General features: G+C 51.1%; 1 protein-coding gene across 1 annotated transcript in view; it reads right to left on the reverse strand.

The window, feature by feature from the left end:
* Positions 1–12,126, reverse strand: part of LOC134562995 (uncharacterized) — a 65,028-nt gene that overhangs the window by 32,493 nt on the left and 20,409 nt on the right. The window contains exons 28-43 of the mRNA XM_063420705.1: positions 11,356–11,494; positions 10,417–10,511; positions 9,789–9,941; positions 9,464–9,574; positions 8,831–8,969; positions 7,946–8,035; positions 6,943–7,097; positions 6,608–6,718; positions 5,348–5,486; positions 4,409–4,503; positions 3,781–3,933; positions 3,456–3,566; positions 2,823–2,961; positions 1,938–2,027; positions 935–1,089; positions 600–710 (exon numbers count right to left, since the gene is read on the reverse strand). Coding sequence (XP_063276775.1) covers positions 600–710; positions 935–1,089; positions 1,938–2,027; positions 2,823–2,961; positions 3,456–3,566; positions 3,781–3,933; positions 4,409–4,503; positions 5,348–5,486; positions 6,608–6,718; positions 6,943–7,097; positions 7,946–8,035; positions 8,831–8,969; positions 9,464–9,574; positions 9,789–9,941; positions 10,417–10,511; positions 11,356–11,494 — 1,986 coding nt within the window. The remainder of the gene's footprint in view (positions 1–599; positions 711–934; positions 1,090–1,937; positions 2,028–2,822; positions 2,962–3,455; positions 3,567–3,780; positions 3,934–4,408; positions 4,504–5,347; positions 5,487–6,607; positions 6,719–6,942; positions 7,098–7,945; positions 8,036–8,830; positions 8,970–9,463; positions 9,575–9,788; positions 9,942–10,416; positions 10,512–11,355; positions 11,495–12,126) is intronic.

Below are 12,126 nucleotides of genomic sequence, written 5' to 3' on the forward strand. Positions count from 1 at the left end.
CCTAGTTTCAAATGAATTGCCACTCTCTTTTCCTCCTGGAATGCACTGTGACCTGGCCCAAGTCTCTGGCTGCTTTCCTGCTGTTTCCTCCTGCGCTCTGAACTTCCCGCTGCTCTCTAGCTCCTTCCTCAGCTAGGGCCACAGGCATCCATTCATCCCAGGAATGTGGGGGAAAGGCTGTGGAATAGGGAGACACTCTCTCGTGCCGAAAGGAAAAGGGAGTGTGGCCAAGAGCAGCTGCAAGGCCGTGTTCTGAGCTGACCAATGCAGTTTGGTACTGAAAAGTGTGTGAGGAACTTTGAGATCTTGGTCTGCCAATAGGATTAAGGGCCTTGAAGGGCTCCTCAGAGCAAGGGATTTCCCAGCAGGCTGCAGAGCTCAGCATCCTCAGAAAAGCAGAGCTGGGGGAGGGAATGCTGCAGTCCCTTTCTTCTTTTGGCAAAGCATTCGTACAACAAATTCCCAATCTGCATTACTCTTAAAAGTGAGGAAACCCTGCCACTGGTGACAACTTTGTCCTGTCCAGAAAGCAAAAGCACATGAAGAAACTGCCCAATGAAGTCCAGGGCGAGAAACCTGCTACTCCTTGGGAAGCTTACCCTGCTCTCCTGTGCCAGGCGGGCCAGATTATCAAAGCGGGGCATCTCGTTTCTGTTCATGATGGAAATGTAGCAGGCGTTCTGTTCCATGACTTTGGTTGCAATGACGCCCTGTGAAGGAAAAGAATTCAGCATTCACAATTCCATTTTTTCCAGCTGTTAGCATTGGGTGAGAGTCGGGACGGAAACCCTAAGAAATGCTGAGACTTTCTGCCCCGCATCATGGACTCCTAATGTTCAGAATAAGGAAACAGTCTTTGTCCTTTGTCCTTGAGCTGTTTGCGGAGCCAGTCTCCGTCGATGGTTTTGCAATGAGCCCCCTCCGTGCCACTCACCGTGTTGTAGTTCCAGATGGTTTTCCAGGACCCGCTGAAGCTCTTTTGCTCAATGACTGCCACGCGCCATTGCCTGTTGATGGTCACAATCTGGGACTGGCCACCAACGATGACTTGCGTGTTGTTGAGGAGGATGCCTGGAATCTGCTGAGACTAAAACGCCAAGGGAAAGAAGACAATTTGTCTTTGAAGGGAGACAGTGAGGTCCCCAAATCTGTCCCCAAATCCCCGCTGGAATGGAAATGCTGCCCTCCGGGAAGTGCCTGGCACTGCCCTCGGTCTTTTCCAGAGGACCCAGAATCAAGGCTGTGGCAGTGGGTAGCGGCCATAAGAATTTTTTTCAGGGATTCAGTGAAGCATTGCCGCATCAGCTTTCATCTGGTGCCTTTAGGGGTGGATGTGTGCAAGAATACTGGCCAGAGTAAATCCATGCTCAAAGTGCATGATGGAAACCTCTGATCACCCATTGCCCTTTTAAAGCATCTGCATCCCCAAGCAGGAACCTCTCAAAAGAGGAGATGCTAGGTAAGGAGGGCATCAGGGTTGGCTTTGGGCAGGTACTCTAGAGTCACCCACATTTTGCTCAAGAAAAGTAAGGGCTAAGGGTTTCTCACCGGGAAATTGCCATTTCCATTCCAATTGCCGTTCCAATTGCTATTCCAGTTGCCATTCCAGTTGTTGTTCCAATTGCCATTATTGCCGTTCCAAATGCCATTCCAATTGCCATTATTGCCATTCCAATTGCCATTGTTGCCATTCCAAATGCCATTCCAATTGCCATTCCAGTGTCCGTTCCAATTGCCATTATTGCCATTCCAGTTGCCATTCCAAATGCCATTCCAATTGCCATTATTGCCATTCCAATTGCCATTGTTGCCATTCCAAATGCCATTCCAATTGCCATTCCAATTGCCGTTGTTGCCATTCCAAATGCCGTTCCAATTGTTGTTGCCGTTCCAATTGCCGTTCCAATTGCCGTTGCCATTCCAATTGCCGTTCCAATTGCCGTTGCCCTGGCAGTACTTCAGCTCCACAACTCTCAGGACATCGAGGGTAATGCATGATCCCAGATTCACTTGGGGTCCTTGGAATGCTGGGAAAGGAATGACAAGAGCCCATGAGCTAATGCCTAAGAGCTTGGCTGCCTTTCTACAGGAGGGTGGTGCTGTTGCTCAGAGCCAGCCAGGTTCTGAAGAATTGCTGCGCTGGGATCGAGCTGTGTGAGGGACAGATTCTCTTGGAGTCGCCAAAGATCACCAGCTCTGTGCCTCAGCAAGGAATGCTGACAAAGACATGCTCTTGAGCACCCTTTGGGCTTTCCCCTGCAGAAATCAGAGCTCTATGCACTGGCTGGTGTGAGTCGCAAGGGCTGGGCAGGACATGGTGAGGCTGCTGCCAGTTCATGGGCCCAGTCGCATGGGCTGTGACATTGAGAAAGAATCGGACCAAGTGTAGGTCATTAAAACCCTGGGAAAACCCTATAGGGATCAAAGCCACTTGGCTTAGTGTTGTGAAGCACAGGAGTTTCTTGGCTGCCTGGATCAACTTGTCACCTGAAGGACAGTGGATTGTAGACTGACCCCTCCTCTTTACTCTAGGGATTGCAGGGGAGTGCAGTGTCAGCCAAAACACTCTGGGCCCAAATTGAAGACCCATTAAGCATCCCTGAGAGGAGGTGTAAGGCTTTGCTTTGGATAATTTGTGGGAGCTGGGGCAGCACCCCACTCCAGTCCTGATCTGTGGAGGTGCTGAACATTTTGTGCAATTACTGAAGCCTTTGGTGTCTGTGTGTCTGAAAATGGAAGAGCTGCAATTGTGCCTTAGTCATGGCCCAAGAGACAAGAAGGCCAGGTCAGTAACACTGAGAATTGCCAAAGCTTGCACTCACTGTGAACTTCGTAAGCCATGTAGGTGGTGAGTCCGCTGCACATAGCAGTGATGTCTATTCCATAGGAGTAGAGGTTGTTGACCAATCCATTGGTGACAAAGGTGATCTTCTTGGTAGGTCTTCCAAGACCAATCAGGTTCTAGATATGGAAAACCAGCCCTCAGTAAATTCAGTGTCAGGAGCTGCTTCCGTTCTGGGCCTATTCCTAGCTCTGGAAGAATGACTCGGGCCTGGATGTTGGAGTCCCAAGTGCCTTTAGGGACACCTTTCCATGCCCTGGGGGCCTGTGGGAGCACTGGCAAGCCTTGAAGGCAGCAGTAAAGGCAGAGCTCCTTTGAAGGGAGTCTGCAGGGAACTTGATGGGAAGTGGCAGTGGAAGAAAAGCACGGAAGGACTCCACAAAGAACAGGTTTACCCAGCAGGCTGCAGAGCTCAGAATGCACAGAGAAAGTGGAGGAGGGGGTGCTGCAGCCCCCTTCTTGATTGGACAAAGCATTCCTACAATGAATCTGCATTTCTGTTGAGTGAAAGAAACCCTGCCACAACTTTGTCCTTTCCAGAAAGCAAAAGCACATGAAGAAACTGCCCAATGAAGTCCAGGGTGAGAAACCTGCTACTCCTTGGGAAGCTTACCCTGCTCTCCTGTGCCAGGCGGGCCAGATTATCAAAGCGGGGCATCTCATTTCTGTTCATGATGGAAATGTAGCAGGCGTTCTGTTGTGAGACTTTGGTTGCAATGATGCCCTGAGAAAGAAAAGGATTCAGCACTCACAATTCCGTTTTTTCCAACTGTTAGCAATGGGATAGAATCAGGATGGAAAGAAATGCTGAGACTTTCTGCCCCACATCATGGACTCCTAATGTTCAGAATAAGGAAAAAATGTTTGTCCTTGGGTCAGCTGTTTGCGGAGCCAGTCTCCGTCGATGGTTTGGAATGAGCCCCCTCCGTGCCACTCACCGCGTTGTAGTTCCAGATGGTTTTCCAGGACCCGCTGAAGCTCTTTTTCTCAATGACTGCCACTCGCCATTGCCTGTTGATGGTCACAATCTGGGACTGGCCACCAACGATGACTTGCGTGTTGTTGAGGAGGATGCCTGGAATCTGCTGAGACTAAAACGCCAAGGGAAAGAAGACAATTTGTCTTTGAAGGGAGACAGTGAGGTCCCCAAATCTGTCCCCAAATCCCCGCTGGAATGGAAATGCTGCCCTCCGGGAAGTGCCTGGCTGAGTCTTTTCCAAAGCACTCAGAATCAAGGCTGTGGCAGTGGGCAGAGGCCATAAGAATTTTTTTCATGGATTCAGTGAATCATTGCTGCATCTGACAGCTGTCATCTGGTGCCTTTAGAGGTAGATGTGTGCAAGGGCACTGACCATTGCAAATCTATGTTCAAGGTCTGGGATGGAAACGTCTTACTGCCTCACTGCTCTGTTTCATTATCTGCACTCTCAAGCTGGGTCAAATACCCTAGAACCTGGCAAAAGAGGAGATGCCAGGCAAGAAAGCCTTCTGGGTTGGCTTTGGGCAGCAGCTCTGGAGACCCTCCCCTTTCTGGCAGAAGAAAGGTAAGGTGAAAGGATTTCTCACCGGGAAATTGGTAGTGCCATTGCCCTGGCAGTACTTCAGCTCCACAACTCTCAGGACATCGAGGGTAATGCAGGATGCCAGATTCACCTGGGGTCCTTGGAATGCTGAGAAAGAAAAGACAAGAGCCCATGAGCTAATGCCTAAGAGCTTGGCTGCCTTTCTACAGGAGGGTGGTGCTGTTGCTCAGAGCCAGCCAGGTTCTGAAGAACTGCTGCGCTGGGACTGTTGGAGCTGTGTGAGGGACAGATTCTCTTGGAGTCGCCAAAGATCACCAGCTCTGTGCCTCAGCAAGGAATGCTGACAAAGACATGCTCTTGAGCACCCTTTGGGCTTTCCCCTGCAGAAATCACAGCTCTGTGCACTCTGTACTGCTGTGAATCGCAAGGGCTGGGCATGACGTGGTGAGGCTGCTGCCAGTTCATGGGCCCAGTCGCATGGGCTGTGACATTGAGAAAGAATCCGACCAAGTGTCGGTCATTAAAGCCCTGGGGAATGGGATTGTTGCCCCTGGGAAAAACCTATAGGGATCAAAGCCACTTGGCTTAGTGTTGTGAAGCACAAGGGTTTGGTGGCTGCCTGGGGCAACGTGTCAAGTCTGCTCGGACCTGAAGGACAGCGGTCCATAGACCGACCCTTCTTTTTGGCTGCGCGTTACAGAGGAGCGCAGTGTGAGCCAAAGCACTCTGGGCCCAAATAGAAGGCCCATTAAGCTGCCGTGAAGGGAGCTGTAAGGGTTTTGTTCGGGTCACTTATGAGGGGCTGTGACACCACCCTGTTCCCATCCTGATGTGTGGAGGTGCAACTCTTTGTGCAACTGCTCGGAAGGCCTTGGTTTCAGTCTGACTACAAGTCAAAGGGCAGCAATTGTGCCTTAGTCATGGCCCAAGAGACAAGAAGGCCAGGTCAGTAACACTGAGAATTCCCATTGCTTGCACTCACTGTGAACTTCGTAAGCCATGTAGGTGGTGAGTCCGCTGCACATAGCAGTGATGTCTATTCCGTAGGAGTTGAGGTTGTTGACCAATCCACCGGTGACAAAGGTGATCTCCTTGGTAGGTCTTCCAAGACCAATCAGGTTCTAAATATCAAAGACCAGCACTCAGTAAGTTCAGTGTCAGGAGCTGCTTCCGTTCTGGGCCTATTCCTAGCTCTGGAAGAATGACTCGGGCCTGGATGTTTGAGTCCCAAGTGCCTTTAGGGACACCTTTCCATGCCCTGGGGGCCTGTGGGAGCACTGGCAAGCCTTGAAGGCAGCAGCAAAGGCAGAGCTTGTTCTAAGGGAGTCAAGGCGCAGGGAGCCTGAGGGGAAGTGGCAGTGCAAGGTAAGCGCTGAAGAGGAGAAGACGGCGGCTGCTCTGCGGAGCCAGAGGCTTTCTTTCAAAGGCCTTTGCTCAGTCTCCACCCTCACCCCTCAGAGGCCCTTGGCTGGAAGGCCGTCAGGAGAAGTCACTTCCTGCAGCCTGTTTAACCTGGAACCAAAGAGGGCAGCAGCAAGCCTGGGCACATACATTTGCTGTTGGCCTCTTTGCAGATTGTGCCTAGGACCCTTTTCTGAGAGCCCTGGGTGCTCTAGTGGGACAAGTCACAACGACTGCCATGGGCCTAGTTTCAAATGAATTGCCACTCTCTTTTCCTCCTGGAATGCACTTAGCCTGGCCCAAGTCTCTGGCTGCTTTCCTGCTGTTTCCTCCTGTGCTCTGAACTTCCCGCTGCTCTCTAGCTCCTTCCTCAGCTAGGGCCACAGGCATCCATTCATCCCAGGAATGTGGGGGCAAGGCTGTGGAATAGGGAGACACTCTCTCGTGCCGAAAGGAAAAGGGAGTGTGGCCAAGAGCAGCTGCAAGGCCGTGTTCTGAGCTGACCAATGCAGTTTGGTACTGAAAAGTGTGTGAGGAACTTTGAGATCTTGGTCTGCCAATAGGATTAAGGGCCTTGAAGGGCTCCTCAGAGCAAGGGATTTCCCAGCAGGCTGCAGAGCTCAGCATCCTCAGAAAAGCAGAGCTGGGGGAGGGAATGCTGCAGTCCCTTTCTTCTTTTGGCAAAGCATTCGTACAACAAATTCCCAATCTGCATTACTCTTAAAAGTGAGGAAACCCTGCCACTGGTGACAACTTTGTCCTGTCCAGAAAGCAAAAGCACATGAAGAAACTGCCCAGTGAAGTCCAGGGAGAGAAACCTGCTACTCCTTGGGAAGCTTACCCTGCTCTCCTGTGCCAGGCGGGCCAGATTATCAAAGCGGGGCATCTCATTTCTGTTCATGATGGAAATGTAGCAGGCGTTCTGTTCCATGACTTTGGTTGCAATGACGCCCTGTGAAGGAAAAGGATTCAGCATTCACAATTCCATTTTTTCCAGCTGTTAGCATTGGGTGAGAGTCGGGACGGAAACCCTAAGAAATGCTGAGACTTTCTGCCCCGCATCATGGACTCCTAATGTTCAGAATAAGGAAACAGTCTTTGTCCTTTGTCCTTGAGCTGTTTGCGGAGCCAGTCTCCGTCGATGGTTTTGCAATGAGCCCCCTCCGTGCCACTCACCGTGTTGTAGTTCCAGATGGTTTTCCAGGACCCGCTGAAGCTCTTTTGCTCAATGACTGCCACGCGCCATTGCCTGTTGATGGTCACAATCTGGGACTGGCCACCAACGATGACTTGCGTGTTGTTGAGGAGGATGCCTGGAATCTGCTGAGACTAAAACGCCAAGGGAAAGAAGACAATTTGTCTTTGAAGGGAGACAGTGACGTCCCCAAATCTGTCCCCAAATCCCCGCTGGAATGGAAATGCTGCCCTCCGGGAAGTGCCTGGCACTGCCCTCGGTCTTTTCCAGAGGACCCAGAATCAAGGCTGTGGCAGTGGGTAGCGGCCATAAGAATTTTTTTCAGGGATTCAGTGAAGCATTGCCGCATCAGCTTTCATCTGGTGCCTTTAGGGGTGGATGTGTGCAAGAATACTGGCCAGAGTAAATCCATGCTCAAAGTGCATGATGGAAACCTCTGATCACCCATTGCCCTTTTAAAGCATCTGCATCCCCAAGCAGGAACCTCTCAAAAGAGGAGATGCTAGGTAAGGAGGGCATCAGGGTTGGCTTTGGGCAGGTACTCTAGAGTCACCCACATTTTGCTCAAGAAAAGTAAGGGCTAAGGGTTTCTCACCGGGAAATTGCCATTTCCATTCCAATTGCCGTTCCAATTGCTATTCCAGTTGCCATTCCAGTTGTTGTTCCAATTGCCATTATTGCCGTTCCAAATGCCATTCCAATTGCCATTATTGCCATTCCAATTGCCATTGTTGCCATTCCAAATGCCATTCCAATTGCCATTCCAGTGTCCGTTCCAATTGCCATTATTGCCATTCCAGTTGCCATTCCAAATGCCATTCCAATTGCCATTATTGCCATTCCAATTGCCATTGTTGCCATTCCAAATGCCATTCCAATTGCCATTCCAATTGCCGTTGTTGCCATTCCAAATGCCGTTCCAATTGTTGTTGCCGTTCCAATTGCCGTTCCAATTGCCGTTGCCATTCCAATTGCCGTTCCAATTGCCGTTGCCCTGGCAGTACTTCAGCTCCACAACTCTCAGGACATCGAGGGTAATGCATGATCCCAGATTCACTTGGGGTCCTTGGAATGCTGGGAAAGGAATGACAAGAGCCCATGAGCTAATGCCTAAGAGCTTGGCTGCCTTTCTACAGGAGGGTGGTGCTGTTGCTCAGAGCCAGCCAGGTTCTGAAGAATTGCTGCGCTGGGATCGAGCTGTGTGAGGGACAGATTCTCTTGGAGTCGCCAAAGATCACCAGCTCTGTGCCTCAGCAAGGAATGCTGACAAAGACATGCTCTTGAGCACCCTTTGGGCTTTCCCCTGCAGAAATCAGAGCTCTATGCACTGGCTGGTGTGAGTCGCAAGGGCTGGGCAGGACATGGTGAGGCTGCTGCCAGTTCATGGGCCCAGTCGCATGGGCTGTGACATTGAGAAAGAATCGGACCAAGTGTAGGTCATTAAAACCCTGGGAAAACCCTATAGGGATCAAAGCCACTTGGCTTAGTGTTGTGAAGCACAGGAGTTTCTTGGCTGCCTGGATCAACTTGTCACCTGAAGGACAGTGGATTGTAGACTGACCCCTCCTCTTTACTCTAGGGATTGCAGGGGAGTGCAGTGTCAGCCAAAACACTCTGGGCCCAAATTGAAGACCCATTAAGCATCCCTGAGAGGAGGTGTAAGGCTTTGCTTTGGATAATTTGTGGGAGCTGGGGCAGCACCCCACTCCAGTCCTGATCTGTGGAGGTGCTGAACATTTTGTGCAATTACTGAAGCCTTTGGTGTCTGTGTGTCTGAAAATGGAAGAGCTGCAATTGTGCCTTAGTCATGGCCCAAGAGACAAGAAGGCCAGGTCAGTAACACTGAGAATTGCCAAAGCTTGCACTCACTGTGAACTTCGTAAGCCATGTAGGTGGTGAGTCCGCTGCACATAGCAGTGATGTCTATTCCATAGGAGTAGAGGTTGTTGACCAATCCATTGGTGACAAAGGTGATCTTCTTGGTAGGTCTTCCAAGACCAATCAGGTTCTAGATATGGAAAACCAGCCCTCAGTAAATTCAGTGTCAGGAGCTGCTTCCGTTCTGGGCCTATTCCTAGCTCTGGAAGAATGACTCGGGCCTGGATGTTGGAGTCCCAAGTGCCTTTAGGGACACCTTTCCATGCCCTGGGGGCCTGTGGGAGCACTGGCAAGCCTTGAAGGCAGCAGTAAAGGCAGAGCTCCTTTGAAGGGAGTCTGCAGGGAACTTGATGGGAAGTGGCAGTGGAAGAAAAGCACGGAAGGACTCCACAAAGAACAGGTTTACCCAGCAGGCTGCAGAGCTCAGAATGCACAGAGAAAGTGGAGGAGGGGGTGCTGCAGCCCCCTTCTTGATTGGACAAAGCATTCCTACAATGAATCTGCATTTCTGTTGAGTGAAAGAAACCCTGCCACAACTTTGTCCTTTCCAGAAAGCAAAAGCACATGAAGAAACTGCCCAATGAAGTCCAGGGTGAGAAACCTGCTACTCCTTGGGAAGCTTACCCTGCTCTCCTGTGCCAGGCGGGCCAGATTATCAAAGCGGGGCATCTCATTTCTGTTCATGATGGAAATGTAGCAGGCGTTCTGTTGTGAGACTTTGGTTGCAATGATGCCCTGAGAAAGAAAAGGATTCAGCACTCACAATTCCGTTTTTTCCAACTGTTAGCAATGGGATAGAATCAGGATGGAAAGAAATGCTGAGACTTTCTGCCCCACATCATGGACTCCTAATGTTCAGAATAAGGAAACAATGTTTGTCCTTGGGTCAGCTGTTTGCGGAGCCAGTCTCCGTCGATGGTTTGGAATGAGCCCCCTCCGTGCCACTCACCGCGTTGTAGTTCCAGATGGTTTTCCAGGACCCGCTGAAGCTCTTTTTCTCAATGACTGCCACTCGCCATTGCCTGTTGATGGTCACAATCTGGGACTGGCCACCAACGATGACTTGCGTGTTGTTGAGGAGGATGCCTGGAATCTGCTGAGACTAAAACGCCAAGGGAAAGAAGACAATTTGTCTTTGAAGGGAGACAGTGAGGTCCCCAAATCTGTCCCCAAATCCCCGCTGGAATGGAAATGCTGCCCTCCGGGAAGTGCCTGGCTGAGTCTTTTCCAAAGCACTCAGAATCAAGGCTGTGGCAGTGGGCAGAGGCCATAAGAATTTTTTTCATGGATTCAGTGAATCATTGCTGCATCTGACAGCTGTCATCTGGTGCCTTTAGAGGTAGATGTGTGCAAGGGCACTGACCATTGCAAATCTATGTTCAAGGTCTGGGATGGAAACGTCTTACTGCCTCACTGCTCTGTTTCATTATCTGCACTCTCAAGCTGGGTCAAATACCCTAGAACCTGGCAAAAGAGGAGATGCCAGGCAAGAAAGCCTTCTGGGTTGGCTTTGGGCAGCAGCTCTGGAGACCCTCCCCTTTCTGGCAGAAGAAAGGTAAGGTGAAAGGATTTCTCACCGGGAAATTGGTAGTGCCATTGCCCTGGCAGTACTTCAGCTCCACAACTCTCAGGACATCGAGGGTAATGCAGGATGCCAGATTCACCTGGGGTCCTTGGAATGCTGAGAAAGAAAAGACAAGAGCCCATGAGCTAATGCCTAAGAGCTTGGCTGCCTTTCTACAGGAGGGTGGTGCTGTTGCTCAGAGCCAGCCAGGTTCTGAAGAACTGCTGCGCTGGGACTGTTGGAGCTGTGTGAGGGACAGATTCTCTTGGAGTCGCCAAAGATCACCAGCTCTGTGCCTCAGCAAGGAATGCTGACAAAGACATGCTCTTGAGCACCCTTTGGGCTTTCCCCTGCAGAAATCACAGCTCTGTGCACTCTGTACTGCTGTGAATCGCAAGGGCTGGGCATGACGTGGTGAGGCTGCTGCCAGTTCATGGGCCCAGTCGCATGGGCTGTGACATTGAGAAAGAATCCGACCAAGTGTCGGTCATTAAAGCCCTGGGGAATGGGATTGTTGCCCCTGGGAAAAACCTATAGGGATCAAAGCCACTTGGCTTAGTGTTGTGAAGCACAAGGGTTTGGTGGCTGCCTGGGGCAACGTGTCAAGTCTGCTCGGACCTGAAGGACAGCGGTCCATAGACCGACCCTTCTTTTTGGCTGCGCGTTACAGAGGAGCGCAGTGTGAGCCAAAGCACTCTGGGCCCAAATAGAAGGCCCATTAAGCTGCCGTGAAGGGAGCTGTAAGGGTTTTGTTCGGGTCACTTATGAGGGGCTGTGACACCACCCTGTTCCCATCCTGATGTGTGGAGGTGCAACTCTTTGTGCAACTGCTCGGAAGGCCTTGGTTTCAGTCTGACTACAAGTCAAAGGGCAGCAATTGTGCCTTAGTCATGGCCCAAGAGACAAGAAGGCCAGGTCAGTAACACTGAGAATTCCCATTGCTTGCACTCACTGTGAACTTCGTAAGCCATGTAGGTGGTGAGTCCGCTGCACATAGCAGTGATGTCTATTCCGTAGGAGTTGAGGTTGTTGACCAATCCACCGGTGACAAAGGTGATCTCCTTGGTAGGTCTTCCAAGACCAATCAGGTTCTAAATATCAAAGACCAGCACTCAGTAAGTTCAGTGTCAGGAGCTGCTTCCGTTCTGGGCCTATTCCTAGCTCTGGAAGAATGACTCGGGCCTGGATGTTTGAGTCCCAAGTGCCTTTAGGGACACCTTTCCATGCCCTGGGGGCCTGTGGGAGCACTGGCAAGCCTTGAAGGCAGCAGCAAAGGCAGAGCTTGTTCTAAGGGAGTCAAGGCGCAGGGAGCCTGAGGGGAAGTGGCAGTGCAAGGTAAGCGCTGAAGAGGAGAAGACGGCGGCTGCTCTGCGGAGCCAGAGGCTTTCTTTCAAAGGCCTTTGCTCAGTCTCCACCCTCACCCCTCAGAGGCCCTTGGCTGGAAGGCCGTCAGGAGAAGTCACTTCCTGCAGCCTGTTTAACCTGGAACCAAAGAGGGCAGCAGCAAGCCTGGGCACATACATTTGCTGTTGGCCTCTTTGCAGATTGTGCCTAGGACCCTTTTCTGAGAGCCCTGGGTGCTCTAGTGGGACAAGTCACAACGACTGCCATGGGCCTAGTTTCAAATGAATTGCCACTCTCTTTTCCTCCTGGAATGCACTTAGCCTGGCCCAAGTCTCTGGCTGCTTTCCTGCTGTTTCCTCCTGTGCTCTGAACTTCCCGC

This window comes from Prinia subflava, chromosome 32, assembly GCF_021018805.1.
Source record: "Prinia subflava isolate CZ2003 ecotype Zambia chromosome 32, Cam_Psub_1.2, whole genome shotgun sequence".
NCBI classification, from domain to species: domain Eukaryota; kingdom Metazoa; phylum Chordata; class Aves; order Passeriformes; family Cisticolidae; genus Prinia; species Prinia subflava.